General features: G+C 36.1%; 1 protein-coding gene across 10 annotated transcripts in view; it reads left to right on the forward strand.

The window, feature by feature from the left end:
• Nucleotides 1-19,484, forward strand: part of RNF111 (ring finger protein 111) — an 82,945-nt gene that overhangs the window by 13,655 nt on the left and 49,806 nt on the right. For all 10 annotated transcript variants that reach the window (XM_043919497.1, XM_043919502.1, XM_043919506.1 and 7 more), the window contains exon 2: nucleotides 17,135-18,030. In XM_043919497.1, the coding sequence (XP_043775432.1) occupies nucleotides 17,154-18,030 (877 nt within the window). In that variant the 5' untranslated portion in view covers nucleotides 17,135-17,153. The remainder of the gene's footprint in view (nucleotides 1-17,134; nucleotides 18,031-19,484) is intronic.

Here is a 19,484-nt window from a genome sequence, read left to right on the forward strand (position 1 = left end):
TACCATCACCTCAGATAAGTTCCCTTATGTACCTTCTGTTCAGTTCTTTTCCAGTCCTTTGTAGAATACAACCACTGTTTTGATTTTGTTTATCTTGCATTAAATTTGCCTAACCTAGAACTTCATGCAGATGAAATCAGTGTAGATAGATATTTTGTATCTGATTCCCTCCCTTAGCAGGATGTTTCTGAGATTCATCTATAATGTTTACTTGTGTCAGTAGCTCCTTTGCTGCTGTTATTGTTGCTGTTTGGTATCCCATTGTACCGATATGTGGAAATTTCTTTATCTTTTCACTCCTTGGAGATTTGTTTTTCCCACTGTTTGGTTATTATAAGTGAATATTTGCATACAAACAGTTTTGTATACCTGTATTTTTCAACCTAGGTGTGGAATTACTGAATCATAGGTTAGATAAACGTGACTTTATTTGAAGCTACTTGGAGTTGTATGTGGAGTTCCAGTTGTGCCACATCCCTTAACACATGGTGTTTTGATCTTCTTAGCCTTTTAGCCCTATTTGGGTATAGAGTTGTATCTTGTGGTTTTAATTTACATTTCCCTGATACGGGAAACTATTGAGCATTTTTTTGTGTACTTACTGGCCATTTGTATATGTATGTGTTTAGAAAAATGTTAAATATTGTTTACCTGTTAATGGTGAGCTTGTCTTACTGAGATGTAAGAGTTTTACATATATTCTGGATTCAAGTTGGGTGTGTATTTGTGTAATGTATACATATAAATTATGTGTTGTTGTGTTGTTCAGTTGCTCAGTCATGTCCGACTCTTTGAGACTCCATGAACTGTAGCACACCAAGCTTCCCTGTCCATCACCGACACCCAGAGCTTGCTCAAACTCTTGTCCATTGAGTCGGTGGTGCCATCCAACTATCTCATCCTCTGTTGTCCCCTTCTCCTCCCGCCTTCAATCTTTCTCACCATCAGGGTCTTTTCTGATGAGTCAGCTCTTCACATCAGGTGGCCAAAGCATTGGCGTTTCAGAGTCAGCATCAGTCCTTCCAATGAATATTCAGGATTGATTTCCTTTAGGATTGGCGGGTTTGATCTCCTTGCAGTCCAAGGGACTCTCAAGAGTCTTCTCCAACACCACAGTTCAAAAGCACCAATTCTTCAGCGCTCAGCTTTCTTTATGGTCCAACTCTCACATCCATACATGACTACTGCAAAAGCCATAGCTTTGACTGTACTGACCTTTGTCAGCAAAGTAATGTCTCTGCTTTTTAATATGCTGTCTAGGTTTGTCATAGCTTTTCTTCCAAGGGGCAAGTGTCTTTTAATATCATGGCTGCAGTCACCATCTGCAGTGATTTTGGAGCCCAAGAAAATAAAGTCTGTCACTGTTTCCATTGTTTCCCCATCTATTTGCCGTGAAGTGATGGGACTGGATGCCATGATTTTAGTTTTTTGAATTGCATGTATGTACATGTAATTTTCTCTGTCTTAAGCATGCTATCTTGACTTTTTCTTTTCTTAATGGTATTAATGGAGTAGAGTAGAAGGTTTTTATTTTGATAAAGTCCAGTTTATCAGTTAAAGTGTTTAGTCTTTTTTGTGATCTATGAAATCTTTGCCTGTGGTGTGATCATGTACATGCTTTTAGGTTTAAGTCTGTGATCTGTTTGACTTATTTTTTGTCTCATGTGAGGTAGGAGTTGAAATTTCTCCCACATAATTCACTGGTTGTTCCACCACCGTTTGTTGAAAAGACTGTCTCCTTCCCCATTTTCTTGGACCTGTTGTTGAAAATCATTTGATGATATGTGTGAGGCTATTTCTGGACTTTCCAGTCTATCCATATGCTAATAGTACCCTGTTTTGATACAGTTGGCGTTAATGTCATCTTGCTGTTTGTTTTCTATTTGTTCCACCTCTTCTGTTCCTTTTTTCTCCCCATTTCTTGCCTGCTTTTGACTTGAGTTTTTTCAGAGTCTGCTTTCAAGGAATAATAGTTTATTTCATATATAATACAAGAAACTTACAGTGGTTTATTCTATTTGCTTCCGTCCTGTGCTTTGCGCTATTATATTGACATACATTTTACTTTTGCATGTTATTAGTTTGGGGAGAATTTCTTTGTTGAAATTTGAGAGTGATGTCTAGAGAATTATCCTTGTGAAGGTGAGTATCGATGAGGAAGATGCTGGTAGAACTCACTTTTTCTTATTCTACTTTCATTAAAATGACCACATAGTGATGAGTTATGAAAATCATAAATTAAAAATTTTAAATTTGATCAATTCAGAGCAGAAAACTTTGATATTTAAGGCCCCCAAAAAGGATGGTTATATCTTATATACTTTTCGTAGAACTAGACCAGAATTACAACTTGGAGCATTTGTAAGTGACTGTCTCTGAATTACGCAGTTACTGACTTTAGGAAAATTATTTGGTGAAAAATGTAAACATTCCTCCCCTATGTTTTTAATCTATATATAAGGTAAACTTAGTTGTACTTTATATTAAAGTTTATGCTTTTAAAAAATTTTGCTCATCTCATTCTAAACTTTTATTTTCAGGTCTTGATTTTTGTTATTCAGTTTATACGTAATTCTTTTTCAACTTTGTGTCACTTGAGACTATGGTGAACATTCCATTTATGCTTTCATGTGAAATCATTGCTAAAAACAGCTGTTAGAATTCATGGTGTAGGCTAATTTTTAATTTTACTCCTCATTTTATGTTGCTGATTATCTGTACATTTCCAGACAAGTTTTGGGACTGCTCTTTATTCTGTTTTAACTTCTAAGTGTGTTCTAGCTTACAGTTCTTCTCTGTCTACTGAAGGGTAATGAAGTTGAGACTGTGCTGCCTGATGAGAGTGGTAGGGAGCTTAGTGTTACAGGTAGAGGTTAAAGGAGAGCATAGGGCTTTAGTTCTTGTGAAGTAGATTCCTGTCTCAGATTAAATTCAGAAAACTTCTGGGAGAAATTTTGTAATTGTGTGGACCTTTGTCTCTTCTTTCATATGCTGATAAGTATCCCAAGAAGTCATCTTGGACTTCCCTGGTGGTTCAGTGTTTGAGAATCCACTTGCCAGTGCAGGGTATATGGGTTCCATTCTGATCCGGGAAGATCCCACATGCTGCGTGGCAGCAAAGCCCATGTGCCACAACTACTGAACTTGAACACTGCAGCTACTGAAGCCCTCGTACCTAGAGCTGATGGTCTGCAACAGGTGAAGTCACCATAATGAGAAACCCAAGCACTGCAATGAAAACTAGCCCCCGCTCACCACAACTGGAGAAAACCTTTGTGCAGCACAGAAGACCCAGCACAGTCATAAGTAAGGAGATAAATAAATGAAGTCATGTTATTTTCTTCTTTTATTCTTAACAGTATTAATAATTCTAGACATAATTGTTTGAAGTGAAATGGCATCTTTGAAGATTATATGCTGTCTTTCAGAAGATCATGTGTTGTCTTTCAGATCACTGGGTTTTAAAATTTTGTAGGTGTACTTCATCATTAAATATGTAGTTAATTCAGAGAACTTCTGCTATGAAAAATAGGGTAATCAAGTCTCATTCCTTCCCATTTCATTTTTCCCTTTTATTCTTCTGAAAAACCTTCCTTGGTACAGCCTCCCCTTTGAAATTGAATTAGATTCTACTTCAGTGTGTTTCAGTGACTTTGTATTTTAATTACCCACTGATAGGTTTCTCTATCTGCTGCACTTTTCTTGGGCTCCAAAATCACTGCAAATGGTGACTGCAGCCATGATATTAAAAGACACTTGCCCCTTGGAAGAAAAGCTATGACAAACCTAGACAGCATATTAAAAAGCAGAGACATTACTTTGCTGACAAAGGTCAGTACAGTCAAAGCTATGGCTTTTGCAGTAGTCATGTATGGATGTGAGAGTTGGACCATAAAGAAAGCTGAGCACTGAAGAATTGGTGCTTTTGAACTGTGGTGCTGGAGAAGACTCTTGAGAGTCCCTTGGACTGCAAGGAGATCAAACCCGCCAATCCTAAAGGAAATCAATCCTGAATATTCATTGGAAGGACTGATGCTGACTCTGAAACGCCAATGCTTTGGCCACCTGATGTGAAGAGCTGACTCATCAGAAAAGACCCTGATGGTGAGAAAGATTGAAGGCGGGAGGAGAAGGGGACAACAGAGGACGAGATAGTTGGATGGCATCACTGACTCAATGAACAAGAGTTTGAGCGAGCTCTGGGTGTCGGTGATGGACAGGGAGGCCTGGCGTGCTGCAGTTCATGGACTCGCAAAGAGTTGGACATGACTGAGTGACTGAACTGACTGAACTTCTTAAGGACAAGTCTATGTCTTATTCATCTTTTGGGACAGTCTAGCACATTAAGATATTTAGGAGATGTTTATTGCATGGTGTATTTGTTTGCTATGGGTTCCATAACAAAATACCACATTCTGGGTGACTTAAACACCAAAAATCTATTTTGTCACGGTGCTGGAGAGTAGAAGTTCAAGAACAAGTGTGTCTCTATGAGTGTCCAGATTTCATCTTTTTATAAAGGACACCAGTCAAATTGGATTAGGGCCCACTCATAATGACCTCATTTAACCTTAATTGCTTCTAAAGAAGTAAAAGGGCCCTATATATAGTCACATTTTGAGATACTGTGGGCTAGGATTTCAACATATGAATGTAGATGGATCACAGTTCAGTCCATAACACATGAATTTTTTGATTTGGTATACATTCTAGCTGAAGAAGATTCGTTATGGTCTAACACCAAACCAAGATTGTCAAGGTTGGGACCAAAGATTTCCAAGTTTGCATCAGAAGAAATGGCTTAATTCTGGTGTTTTGTCTTAATGTAATTGTAGTATATATTTTATGATTAAGACACTGCAGCATTTAGTACTTGCAAGTACCACCTAACTGTTCTCCTGTAATAAGTTTTCTTTCCTTTATTCTTTATATCACAAAAACATGATAAAATACACAGTCACACACAGTATATATTTAATGATTAAGACACTGTTTAACATTTAGTGCTTGGAAGTACTACCTAGCTGTTCTCATGTGATATAATAGTTTCCCTTCCTTTACTCTTTATGTCCCAAAAGCATATTAAAACACAGTCACACACACATCTGGGCATGTGTGCTTTGTGTACATGTTGGTTGTTAATGTATGGTTGCTGAACATTTTAACCCAGGAGATACATTTATTAATTGAAGTATTTGGCTTCCCTGGTGGGTCAGTGGTAAGGAATCCGACTGCAGTTCAGGAGACCTGGGTTTGATCCTTGGGTCTGGAAGATCCCCTGTAGAAGGAAATGACAACCCACTTCAGTATTCTTGGCTGGAGAATACCAGGGACAGAGGAGCCTGCCAGGCTACAGTCCATGGAATCACCAGGAGTTGGAGAGTTGGATGTGACTGTGTGGCTGAGCATGCACTTGGTAATATCTATGTGTGTTGACTTTGTCTTCTGCTGTGAAGTCATAAAAGCAGCTTTTCAAAAGTACTTCTAAGTGTTTTTTAAAAAGTTAGAAAGCTTTAAGGCATGCTTGTTGTAGGACATCCAGATAGGGAAGAGTCATTAGGTTCTTCTGTTTTATTCTGAACTTAAGAAAAAATGAACTCTCTGGATGCAAAAAGAAAGGGTATCATCAAGAAACCTGCGAAGGACAAAGAAGTGTGTTTGAGAATTTCTGCTTACAGAAATTGCGGTCTTCTTAGAGCCTATTCCTCTCCTTCATTTTCATCTTTGTTGCTGTCATCATCGATAATATTTGTATTATTTTGCTGTAACTGCTGTTATTTCAGTCTTACCTTTCTTTTCTATAATGCTGAAATTTTTGGTAATCATTTGCAGACTGTCAGGGCAGGTAAAAGATTAGGAAGGTTGGAGCCTTTTTCCAAATTGCTTTTGCTGGACTTGGGTTCCAAGTAATGGAAATTGGAGCTTTTAAATCTATTTCTTCCTTGAAACTTTATTAAATATTTTAGAAAATGGATGGACCTGGATCATGCAAAGAGTTTATTGTTGAATTATCTTGGAAAACCTGATTTGAAATGGTAACTGTAGCGCTCTGAAAAGGTTTTAGTCAGAACAGCAGAGTTCATCCTTGTAACAGTTAAAGAATGTCAGTGATACTCACAGGTTTTCTGAACTTTCCAATTTCTTGTCTTAAAAATTCTATAGTTCAGCCTATGTTCTCCTATTTATACTTAGCAACTTAGATCTGAGGAATGATACCCACTAGGGATTAAAGTTTTTAAATAACAAAGCTGAATCTCTTTCCTTTTTTTTTTTTTTTTTTTACTATTTGGTTATTTTGCTCTTTGAATTTCTCAAATAAAGACATTATAGATAGAAGTCACCTGTGTTTTCTTTATCAGTTGAAGAAACTTTGCATTTTAGGAATATAGTTTCATATTTTGAAGATATTTTGTATTTTTAAAAACTTTATGCTTTTTACCATTTTTGTGAATTTATTTGCAGTTTTTTTGTACTATTGACATTGTCATCTTGTACATTTTCAATGGAAATTAAGATGATATTGTTAGTCACAGTTGACATGTAACCATGTTAACCATGGTAAGCAACTAAAAATTACCCATATTATTATAAATATGTTTGAAGCATGCGGTATGCTTCTTTTATTGAGAACAGTCTGTCTTCTGGAGGGCTCAGAATCATGATTCAGAACATGAGCTTTTATTCTTTGCTTTATTTCAGTATTGCCCTCAGAATCTTTTCACATAAATAATGTTATTTAATCTAGACAAACTGCTGACTCTTTAGTTATTGGGACAAGTGCTTTAGTTCTTCTGTCTTTTAATATTTAGGTGCTGCCACCAGTGTTACATCTGTTAAATCCAAACAATACTTACCAGTATTAGCTTATTGGCATTAAATATAAAATAATGTAAAAGCTTATTAGTATTAAATATGAAATAATAGTTTTTGAGTATTGAATTGCATGTGACCTTCCTGATAATTATTTTTAACCTTCATAGACTCATTTCTGTTTAGGTTCTGTTCTCAGGAGTTAAAGTTATATAAATCTGACTTCCAAATAAATGGAGTATTTATTTCTGCCTTATAGAAAGAGAAAAGGGGAGTTTTTTCAACAACATGATAAAACTTGAAGTATTTTATGCAAAGGAATTATAAGTTACTGAATCATAAAAGATATAACATATTTTAACATGAGTGTTTGCTTGGGTGGGAGTATGAAGTTTAGGACCAAGTGTGGTATCAGCAAAAAACAACATTCATTCCGAAACAGCATAATTCTGTAGTGTTTTGCAGTTTGTGGTTCTGGCTCGCTTGTTGAGTAGTTCTCTGAAAAAATGTTAAAGGCTTCAAGGTCATATTTTGGTATTTTGGCTTAAGTTTGGTTGATGCTGGATATGCAACCCTTGATTTGGTAAATAAGTTCTCCTTCCTTCACACGACCCTCCACTCCTAAAACCACCTTTTGCCCCCACCACTGCAAAGCCTTCTCCCTGGTCTCTTCTTGTTTTCCTTGCACATTTTTTATTGTTGTATCTATTTATACTCTGCCCACAGAACCATAAAGCCCATTATAGGTAGTGATTCTTGTGTATGCAGTTTAACTGGTCATTGCATTTGCCTTTGACGTAGACTTCTAGTCATTCTGTAATTAATTGAATAACTGGGCATACACTATATCAGTGAGAAATTTTCATTTTGACTTTCTCAGCCTACCATCATTTGGATCCACCCTACCTATCTTAAATAGTATTTCCTGCTTCTCACAAGGATGTGCTCACTGCTTTGTTGAGGTTGTTCTCTTCAAAGAGTCTTGCATAAGTCACAGTAATTTTTATTTTTGTATTTTTTATTTCTCTTTACTTCTTTGGCATCATTCAACATATGTGACTGTTTATTCATAAGTAAAAGACCAATTCTCTTAAAATGGCTGACAAAAATTAGTTCAAATTGTTAAATTTGCTCCGGTGAAGATTTCAGATCTTATTTAGCAGTATAGTTTAATTCTACATTTAGCTCTTGCATATTGTTAAATTTTGGTAAGGTATTAGGCTAGTTAAAGTAGATACCTTTCCACTTATAAAAGTCTTTTTATTGGCCTCTGTCACTTTAAAAATAAAGAATTCTCAATTCACTGAGTTCCAATCACCAAGGAAACCTGGAGGCCATTTGAAGTTCAGTTTTGCAAAGTGAAAGTTTAAATAATAGTAATATCTAAGAGTAGTTTGTAAATTTGAAGCCTTTTGGAATTTGACAGATTGATTACTTGAATGCAAGATTGTGGAGGTTTGTTTTCCTTGCACATTTTTTGACTTTTTACTGATACTTTTCATTTAACTCAATAATTATTATACTTTAATTGGTGAAAGATTTTGTGAAATGGTTTGATAATAGATTATTACTTTCCAAGCATGAAAATTTTCTTCATAGAGATAAGTTCAGAAACAACATGCCTAGGATTATAGAGTAGTATCATTAACTAAAAAGGATAATCATCTCTCAAATTTGACAACTTCATTCAAATTTGCCAACAGTTAATTGCCATCTATCAGTTTCTGCCTTATTTTGTCATTAAACCGTCTAGGACAGGTGGTCATTTCTGGTTACTAAGGAGAAATTTTATGCTTAGTCAAGATTCTCATAAAGATCATACTATCATATATTTGATTTATATAGAAATCTGCTAATAACAAAGTTGTGTCCTAGTCTAGAGGAAAAATAGAACATAGTTCTTTTTTCACTCCTTTAAAAATTCTTCTACTTTGATTTCAGAAGTGGCAAATGATCATTTTATAAAAAATTCAAACCATGAAGGAATTTGTTACATAAAAATACATATGCTCCTAACCTGTGCTTTAAATCTCCATCCACAATTACAGTCCCAAACTAAGTGTATATTTTTTTGTATTTTCTCCATGCATGTATAAACATAAGTTGTTTTACAAAAAAGGACAACATTTTAACAGACTTATTTGCAATCTGCTTTTAAAAAATTATCGTACAGAAGCTGCCTCATTTTCAAAGGCTGCATAGCAGATTATTTTATGCTTATGCCCTTAATTTTTAATTGATGTGTAATTTATTGATAATATTTTGGTTTCAGGTGTACAACATAGTGGTTCAGTGTTTTTATAGGTTATGCTGCATTTAAAGTTATTATGAAATAACTTTAAAATAATGGCTGTGTTTCCTGGTGCTGTACAGTATATCCTTGTAGTTTATTTATTTTATACAGAGTACTTTGTACCTTTTAATCCCCTATGCCTATCTTGGTCTTCCTCCTTCCCTCTCCCCACAGGTAATCATTACTTTGTTCTCTGTATGTGTGAGTCTTATTTCTGTTTTATTTTTTAGGTTCTACATATAAGTGATAACAGAACATACCCTAATTTTGTCTTTGTTGTAAAATTACTGCCTGATTTTACAAAAGGAAAAAAAGTTTGAGTTCAGATTTGCCCTTTCACTTCTACCCTCCTCAGTTACACACGTAGCCATATAGTTGCTATTATTGTTATTTTTTTCATCTATTTTTATTAGTTGGAGGCTAACTACTTTACAGTATTGTAGTGGGTTTTGTCATACATTGACATGAATCATCCATGGATTTACATGTATTCCCCATCCCGATCCCCTCTCCCACCTCCCTCTCTACCCAATCCCTCTGAGTCTTCCCAGTGCACCAGGGCTGAGCACTTGTCTCATGCATCCAACCTGGGCTATTATTTTTTATTAAATATTATTTGAAGTTTCTAGTGAGCAAAGTGATGAGAAACTGAATATAGACAGTATGAATTTGAATTAATTTTAGATAAAATTTTAAAAATTTATCTTCTAATTTATAACAGAGCCAATTTGGAGTGTTTGCTGATTCAGAAATGTGGTATCTCTCCACTTATGAGGAGTGTGTTGTACAGTTCTATAATTTATTGCATATAGGCCTTTTTTTGTCGATTCTTTCATTTTTTTCTTGATAGAATATATTTTATATAATAGGTAATTAGCAATATCTTTATATCTCACTTTTCATGTTGTAATATGAACTCCAAAGTCCAAGCCAATGCACAAATGCGCAAATGTTAGACATTTGTGCATTGTACCCTATAATTTGTAATACTGCCTTCCTAACCAGTTGAAATTGACTGCCAGATACTCTTCAGACTTGGCAGGATAGATACACCCTTCGTTTTGCTACTGGCCATGATAATAACACAATCATGACTACAGCAGTAGACTTTTTATAATATGTTGAACTCCACCCAGTTTGTACTGATAGGAGACCTAAATAGGTGCTAGCTGAATTTTTCTTTGATGACTAATACTTAGGGATTTTAGAGTACTTTAAACAAGACAAACAAGAAAATCATTAAGTTCACTGAGTAATAGAAACCTATTATTTGAAAGACATTTAATTTCTCTTTTTCCAAAAGTAGTATGTCTTGTATTAGAAATTAGGGAGCTGAAGCGTCTTGCTCCTCAGCTAATCCTCCATAGTAAAGGAGAATTTAGAATATTTTTTTCTTAAATTTATTTTTTAATTGGAGCAAAATTACTTTACAGTATTGTGCTGGTTTCTGCCATACAGCATCATAGAATTTTTAGCGTTCATAGGTTTTGTGCCAAAAAACCTTTGTCACTTTAAGGTTCTGTAGAAACAGATGATTTTATGCCTTTCTTTGACTCTAAGGATTTCATTTATTTTTAGTTATAAGGGAAGACCTTAAAGATTGTATACCTTATGTGTATAACAGCTGCTCTGAAAAAGGAATAACAGCCATTATGCTAGGCACTGTGGTAGGTACTCTCATTAACCCCAAGTACTTTTACGAGGTCAGTACTACTATTGTCCCAATTTTATAGAGGAGAAACAGTGTTAGTTTAAATAATATGCCTTAGGTTACATAGCTAGTCACGGCCAGAGACTTGAATCCACGTCTGTTTAGTACACAAATGAAAACACTTAACTTTGGTTGACTATTTACTCCGTTTTGTCAGTGATCCCACTTAAATGTGGATTATAAACTTCCCTTTCACTCAGTACCTTTTGTTGTTCCGTTGCTCAGTTGCGTCCTACTCTTTGTAACACCATGGATTGCAGCACGCCATGCTTCCCTGTGCTTCACTATCTCCTGCAGTTTGCTCAGACTCATATCCATTGAGTCGATGATGCCATCCAACCATCTCATCCTCTGTCATCTCCTCTTCCTGCCTCCAGCATGAGGGTCTTTTTTAATGAGTTGGCTCTTTGCATCAAGTAGCCAAAGTATTGGAGCTTCAGCTTTAGCATCAGCCCTTCCAGTGAATATTCATGGTTGATTTCCTCTAGTATTGACTGGTTTGATCTCCTTGCTGTCCAAGGAACTCTCAAGAGTCTTCTCCAACACCACAGTTTGAAAACATCAGTTCTTTGTCACTCAGCCTTCTTCCTTTGGGCTTCCCTGGTGACTCAGCTGGTAAAGAATCTGCTTGCAATGCTGGAGACCTGGGTTCAATCCCTGGGTTGGGAAGATCCCCTGGAGAAAGAAACATCTACCCACTCCAGTATTCTGACCTGGAGAATTCCATGGACTATACAGAGGGTCACATAGAGTCGGACATGGCTGAGCGACTTTCACTTTCAGCCTTCTTTATGGTCCAACTCTCACATCCGTACATGACTAAAAACCATAGTTTTCACTATATGAACCTTTGTCGGCAAAGTGGTGTCTCCGCTTTTTAAAATACTGTCTAGGTTTGTCATAGCTTTTCTTCCAAGGAGCAAGCGTCTTTTAATTTCATGGCTGCAGTCACCGTCTGCAGTGATTTTGGAGCCCAAGAAAATAAAGTCTAACTGTTTCTATTGTTTCCCCATCTATTTGCCATGAAGTGATGGGACCAGATGCCATGATCTTCTTTTTTTGAATGTTGAGTTTTAAGCCAGCTTTTTGATTCTCCTCATTTCACCTTCATCAAGAGGCTCTTTAGTTCCTCTTTGTTTTCTGCCATTTGAGTGGTGTCATCTGCATATCTGAGGTTATTGATGTTTCTTCCAGCAGTCTTGCTTCCAGCATGAGCTTCATCCAGCCCGGCATTTCACATGATGTACTCTTGATTTCCCTGGTGGCTTAGAGGGTAAGGCATCTGCCTGCACTGTGGGGGACCCGGATTCGATCCCTGGGTCGGGAAGATCCCCTGGAGAAGGAAGTGGCAACCCACTCCAGTGCTTTTGCCTGGAAAATCCCATGGATGGAGGAGCCTGGTAGGCTACAGTCCATGGGGTCCCAAAGAGCTGGACATAACTGAGCGACTTCACTTTCACTTTCTTTCTTTTCACTCTTCTAATAAGATAAATAAATGGGGTGACAATATACAGCCTTGACATACAGCCTTGGCATACTCTGTTGTTCCATGTCTGGTTCTAACTGTTGCTTCTTGACCTGCATACAGGTTTCTCAGGAGGCAAGTAAGGTGGTCTGGTATTCCCATCTCTTTAAGAATATTCCAGTTTGTTGTGATCCACACAGTCAAAGGCTTTAGCATAGTCAATGAAGCAGAAGTAGATGTTTTTTTGGAATTCTCTTGCTTTTTCTGTGATCCAGTGGATGTTGACAATTTGATCTCTGGTTCCTCAATTTGATCTCAGTATCCTTTGAGTATATATTTTCCCTTAATATTTTCTCAAAGTTCTTAAATTCACTATAGCTTTTTTGGTTTTTATTGTAATGCCTTTATTTCCTCTAGCTTCCTAGAATGTTTTGGAGATATAAAATATCGTTGTGTTGAAATCTTCCTCTTGGTGGTTTGGTTAGTCAGCTAGTTCTCTACCCTAAGTCATTTGAGGTCAAGTTTGTACTGGGAGGGTGGGGCATAAGACTTCTGCATTCAGAGAGTAAACCTGAGATGAGATAGTCAGACCATGTGAACTCTAAATGTAAACTTGGTGCTCTCTGTGCTTCTTGGTTCCTCTTTACCCTTTCAGGGGAGATAATGATCCTGAGCAGACCTCTCCTAAGGCAACTTTCAGAGTCTGACAGTTCTAAGCTCCATTGTCCTATATCTTCATTATCCTATGTCTTCTTTCCTTTTTTTTCCATTTAATTATATGAAAGGGACTTCTGGGCTTCCCTGATAGCTCAGTGGGTAAAGAATCCTGCAGTGCAGGAAGCCCCAGTTCAATTTCTGGGTTGGGCATATCCACTGGAGAAGGGATAGGCTACCCACTCCAGTATTCTTGGGTTTCCCTTGTGGCTCAGCTGGTAAAGAATCTGCCTGCACTTCAGGAGACCTGGGTTGGGACGATCACCTGGAGAAGGGAAAGGCTACCCACTCCAGTATTCTGGCCTGGAGAATTCCGTAGACTGTGAAGTCCATGGGGTCGAAAAGAGTTGGACACAACTGAGCGACTTTCACTTTAACATATGAAAGAAAATAAAGAGCAAACTTATTTCTAGTTCATTTTCTGAAAACTTCTAAAACTTTAATAGAAAGTTTAAAATTATCTTATGTATTCCTTTTAAAATCTTGTTCCTTTAGAGTTCTGTAAAATTATTTTTATTTAAAAATTTAAAATATTGTGTTAATCATAAAAATATATTTATCATTGGTAGTGAAGGTTCATACCAATAATGATGACTCTTTCTAAACTGCATCACTGTATTGAAGTAACAGCTCCTGAAAGTTGTATTGATAAACTTAGTGGGTTTTTACCCCCATTATTAAACTTATAACATCACATAAGCTTAATTTATAATGTAAATTGCCAAATCCTAACCCTAATTTTTAGTTTTGAAAGTTAGCCTTTTTAGCTGTTATCTTCTTTCACGCAGGATTTACTACTCATTCTGTATCCTAAACTAATATCAGGAGTAATTGGTATGCTGCTGTTATGAATAGCAGTAAAATGATTGAATCAAACCAGTACAAAGAAGAACTAGTATTATGGTTTCAGTATTGAAACACTGTATAATATCAAACCATTCATAATACAGCCAAGGAACTAGATATATCTAGTACAAAATTACCTTTATAAATTAGATCAACCAATTATTTTTACAGAAATAAAATACTAGACGGTAATCTTATTAAATAGCAAGTAGTTCAGAGCATTCTGTATTGATCCTTTGTGTCAATTTTGTTGCTTTTTTAGTTAAAAAATATAGAATTGATACTTATTTCTTTTCATGACCTTGCTCCTCTTCTTCTTAGTTCAAAGTAGAGCATACATTTGTACTCCCTTGGTGGGAACATCTCAGGTAATATAGGATGTTAGTATTGCATCTAAGGACTGCGTGACAGCGGAGAGAACAGTTACTGGCATACAAATGCACATACATGCGGCACCATACTTACTTCTCTCCCTTACTCCACACTTCTCTCTCTTACTCCCTTTCCACCTTGAATTCGGCAGACAAAATTCACCAAAAATCAGAGCAGAGTTAACATAAAGAGTTCATTATTTTGGCCTTGGGGCATAAACTAATGGAAAAGAAATTGAATTTAGTAAATTATGCAGTGAATCATTTCTTTGTAAATTCTCTTATGGATTCCAGTTCTCAAAATTTATCTTGTTCTTTTGGCAGATTTTTATTGCCTCTCAGGATCTGCTTTGCCAAGACCCAGAGGGTGATCGTAATGATCTGAGGCCCAGAAATCTTGATTATGGCTTTATTTTTTGGCAACAGCTTTATTGAGATATAATTCACATACCATACACATCTCCTCACTCTAAGTGTACTGGACTCAGTGGTTTTTAGAATATGAACTGAGTTGTACAGTCATCAAAGGAGTCTTTAAATAAGTGGTCTTCTATGACTTTTTTTTTTAGCATGGTGTTTTTGAGGTCTGTATAATGTTGTAAAGTGAATCAGTACTTCATTTCTTTTGATGATTGAGTGTTAATCAATTTTGTGGACTTACTTATTCATCAGTAGATGGACATTTGTATTGTTAACATGTTTTGGCTCTTGTGAGTGGCTATAATGGTACTATTAATATTTGTGTATAAAGTTTCGTGTGGATATATATTTTCATTTCTCTTGGGTTATGCCTTGGAGTGGAAGTGTTGGATCATATGATAACTCTGTGTTTAATCTTTTGAGGAACTGCCAAACTACTTTTCCAAAGTATATGTACCATTTTACATTCCCACCAGCAATGTGTGAGGCTTCCAGTTTCTTTACTCCCTTGTCAGCATTTGTTATTATCTGTAGTTTTTATTGTAGCTCTCCTAATGAGACCTACTTGAATCTTGAATCACATATACCTGTGCCTTACTGTGACTTGTTTTTCTTGCATTTAATTTTGGTGATCCTTGTATGACTGGCTGCCTCTTACAGTTTGCTCATTGCTCTATACATATGTAAACCCATCTTTTGTTCCTCCTTTACTGCTGATCCTGCTGAATTCCAGACAGGGCTTGATGATTGATCTTGGATACAACACTACCTGTCCTTGAAGAAGATAGAGATTTTGATAGCTTCGTATAGAAATAGGTTGTTTCAATTTTTAATCACTGTCATCTCTTTATCTATTTGATAATAGTTACAAACGAAAACATATACCTGTGACGTTGTTTATTCCTGTAATTGTCAATTGTGGAGAAGAAAAATCTTGCTACTAAATATCTATCTTGTTTTCCTCCTTTTTTTGGAAGTAGTTTACAAAGTGGGTGTTAAGTACAAAAATCAGCTATGGTGTTAGAAGTTAGGATAATAGTTAAAACTCTTGGTGGGTGGAGTGACTGGAAGGGGATTTCTGGAATGCTAGTTATCTTACGTTTCTTGATCTTGGAGCTAGTTACATAAGTGTGAGAATTCATTGGCTGTAAACTTAGAATATATGTGTTTTTGTTATACCTCAATAAAATCTTAAGTTAAAATTGTTAACATTGTTTAAATCATTTTTAGCACTAGTAAAGGTCTTCATTTGTCTTATTAACTACCTTTTAAATGAGTATATTTCCATTTAAAAATGTATTTATTTTCAATTGAAGGATAATTATTTGACAATATTGTGTTGGTTTCTGCCATAATCAACATGAATCGACCATAGGTATGCATATGTCCCCTCCGTCTTGAACCTCCTTCCCACCTCCCATCCCAAGAATGTATTCCATTTTGAGTCATGATATTTAATACCTTACATTATCACCATTCTTGTATATACACTGCTTTGATGTAGATGTTTTAATTTCAGGTTCTCTTGTTAGGGCTTCCCAGATGTGCAGCTCATAATTTTAGAGATACAATGATTTAGGTTTTTAGATTGGCTGGTGAGAGTTTGATTTTTATGTTCTGCTGTGTTGCTTTAACTGAGTGATCTGAAGCAATTCAGTCTTGACTTTTTTGTTTCTATATGTATCTAAAACTTCATGAAATGTAGTAGTTGTGTCTACTGTCTATTGGTGAGTTGAGTCTTGTTAAGAGACTAGTGTGAAGGAAAGAACCACAAAAGAGAAGCTATATTTATATTCATTATTTATAGTAATCATCTATCACAGTAACCATCAAGATGTACAGAAAATATTTGATATAATTATCACTTTAAAATGTGATAAAAGAAAAACATTATTGACTAATCAAAGTCTTTTGAATTCTGATCCTTTTATCTGTTTTTACTATAATAGGTTTTGGAGAAATTGGTTTTGACCAAATATATTATGCTGCTGATGTTAGGAAGATACAATAAGATCAGCTTTTTGATTAAGATAAGTTTTGAAGTAGACTTAAGTTCTAGGTTCTATGATCTTTACTCTGTTTCTAAAAATTGGATCTGTAAGAGGTATCAGAAAAATGACTTGTTATAGCCATTTTATATCCTGATGAGAAAAAGGCATTTCTGCCCTATAACAGGAATATTCGTGCTTCCCAGTTGACGCTTGTGATAGAGAACCTGCCTGCCAATGCAGGAGACTTAAGAGATGTGGGTTCGATCCCTAGGTTGGAAAGATCCCGTGGAGGAGGGCATGGCAACCTACTCCAGTGTCTTTGCCTGGAGAGTCCCATGGACAGAGGAGCCTGATGGGCTATGGTCCATGGAATCACAAAGAGCTGGAGAGGCGGACATGATTGAAGCAACTTAGCACGCACGCACAGGAATATTCTCAGTGGATATGAGAGCTCTGTAAATATTATAATAAAACGCATTGACAATCTTTTAAATATCGTGTTGTGTCTTCTAGGCCTTCCTTAAAGTTTCCCATGTCTCAATGGACTCCTGAATATAACAAGCTGTATACCTTAAAAGTGGATATGAAGAGTGAGATTCCTTCTGATGCACCAAAGACACAGGAGAGTCTGAAAGGGATCCTCTTGCATCCAGAGCCCATCGGGGCAGCCAAAAGTTTTCCTGCTGGAGTTGAGATGATTAATAGTAAAGTGGGGAATGAATTCTCTCATTTGTGTGATGATTCTCAAAAACAAGAGAAGGACATGAATGGTAACCAACAAGAGCAAGAAAAAAGTGTTGTGAGGAAGAAACGCAAAAGCCAGCAGGCTGGCCCTTCATACATGCAAAATTGTGCTAAAGAGAACCAGGGAATATTAGGATTGAGACAACACCTAGAAACACCAAGTGATGAAGATAACGATTCCTCTTTTAGTGATTGTCTTTCTTCTCCTTCATCTAGTCTACATTTTGGAGATTCTGATACTGTGACTTCGGATGAGGATAAAGAAGTCTCTGTAAGACATTCCCAGGCAATTTTGAGTGCTAAAAGTAGAACTCATAGTTCACGGTCCCATAAGTGGCCTCGGACTGAGACAGAATCCGTTTCAGGATTGTTAATGAAAAGACCCTGTTTTCATAGCAGTTCATTAAGGAGACTTCCATGCAGAAAGAGATTTGTGAAAAATAATTCCTCCCAGAGGACACAGAAACAAAAAGAGAGGATATTAATGCAGAGGAAAAAACGAGAAGTGTTAGCCCGAAGAAAATATGCGTTGCTCCCCAGTTCTAGTAGTTCCAGTGAGAATGACCTCAGCAGTGAATCCTCTTCCAGCTCATCAACTGAAGGAGAAGAAGATTTGTTTGTTTCTACCAGTGAAAACCACCAAAACAATCCAACTGTTCCCTCAGGTAAAAATTTTGTTCCTTAAATTTAGCATAGCATGGAAGCTATTGCATTGTGTTTGTCCTTATTTTCTTCTACATTTGGTGATTTCGTTATGTTTAAAAGGAATATGAGGCTCTATTAACTTTTATGTTTAACTTTTATGTTTAAGCTCTATAAATAACCAGATTTATTTAGCCATGACCCCTCTTCTGAGATACAAATGTTTAAATTTTCTAAAATTTTAAATAGAAAATTGTAAATTTTTCTATTTTTCTGACGAAAATGAAGCAAGAGATTTTATTGAGGGTTGTTCTGAAAAAATTTTCTTTTTATACATATCAGATTATATTTTATGAATTGTTGACTTACGGTATAGTTTCTTTTTTTCCCTGTAGTGCTGCTTTAATATGTTTACCTTTTATGAGTACCTTTTTAGGTAGCTATGTGACAGATTTCTTTTACATTCAACTGCAGTAGGGACAATTCTGGTCACTAAAAAAGACTTATATTTCCTTAAGTACTCTGTTCTTTCTGTTTACTATTCCTTTGTCATGTTCTTTATAACCAAAAAATAATTTCAAGCATTTGAGAGGTAGCTTTTATTGTGATACTGAAACACAAACTTTTAGTCCTGACAGCACTCAGTCAAGCCTGTGATTAGTCAGTTAAAAATAGATTAATCATTAGCTGGAGTGCACCCCTCACCACAGTAAATGTTACATTTAATTGGAATAAGTTTATGTATAGTCTCTGAAGTGTATGTTACACATAAACCATTTTTGCACTTCATAGTAACTTAAGGTAGTTTGATGAAGTGAGCATTGAGGAGTCAAGTCTGAACTGAGGTAAAAGATTACTTTCTTGTGAAATTATAAGGAAAATGGGATTTGAGAGAGCTTGATTTTTATGGGGCAGAGATCATGGTTTCCAATTACTGGCAGAACTTTCCCGGTTTTTGCCTGGTGTCTTCCTGTTGAGGGCAAAGCCTACTAGCCTTCTCTGCAGATGACCATTTCTCCCTCTTCTCTCCTTCTATATGGGTCCCTTCCTTTTTTAAGACTCCCTCTCCTCTTCCATGTTTATTTTTCCATCCTTGCCAGAACACTGAAATCAGCAACCTTGTTCTTAATTTTAGTCTTAGCTATGGTTAGTTCATTTTTTTTTTAAACCTACCCAAATACTTGTTTTTAAAAAAGTTCATTGAGATCACTTGAAAGAAGGTTACAGCAGCCATTCCCTGAAGTTTCTTAAGAAAGAGGGAAATGATAATAGGAATTGTCTTGCTTAAGTGTCACATTTTACATTTTTCTCAGGTAATTGGAAAGTGAAGACTGGTTTGGGGAGTAGGAGAAACATAATCTAGTGTCTGCTTGAAATCAGTTGGACAGCATGGTTGGTTATGTAAAGCAGAAGTTCCAAGGAACTGGTATTTGTAAGGAAGCATAAGAGTAGAGTAAATATAGGTCTGGATCAGTGT

Source organism: Cervus elaphus, chromosome 12 (genome assembly GCF_910594005.1).
Source record: "Cervus elaphus chromosome 12, mCerEla1.1, whole genome shotgun sequence".
Taxonomy (NCBI): Eukaryota; Metazoa; Chordata; class Mammalia; order Artiodactyla; family Cervidae; genus Cervus; species Cervus elaphus.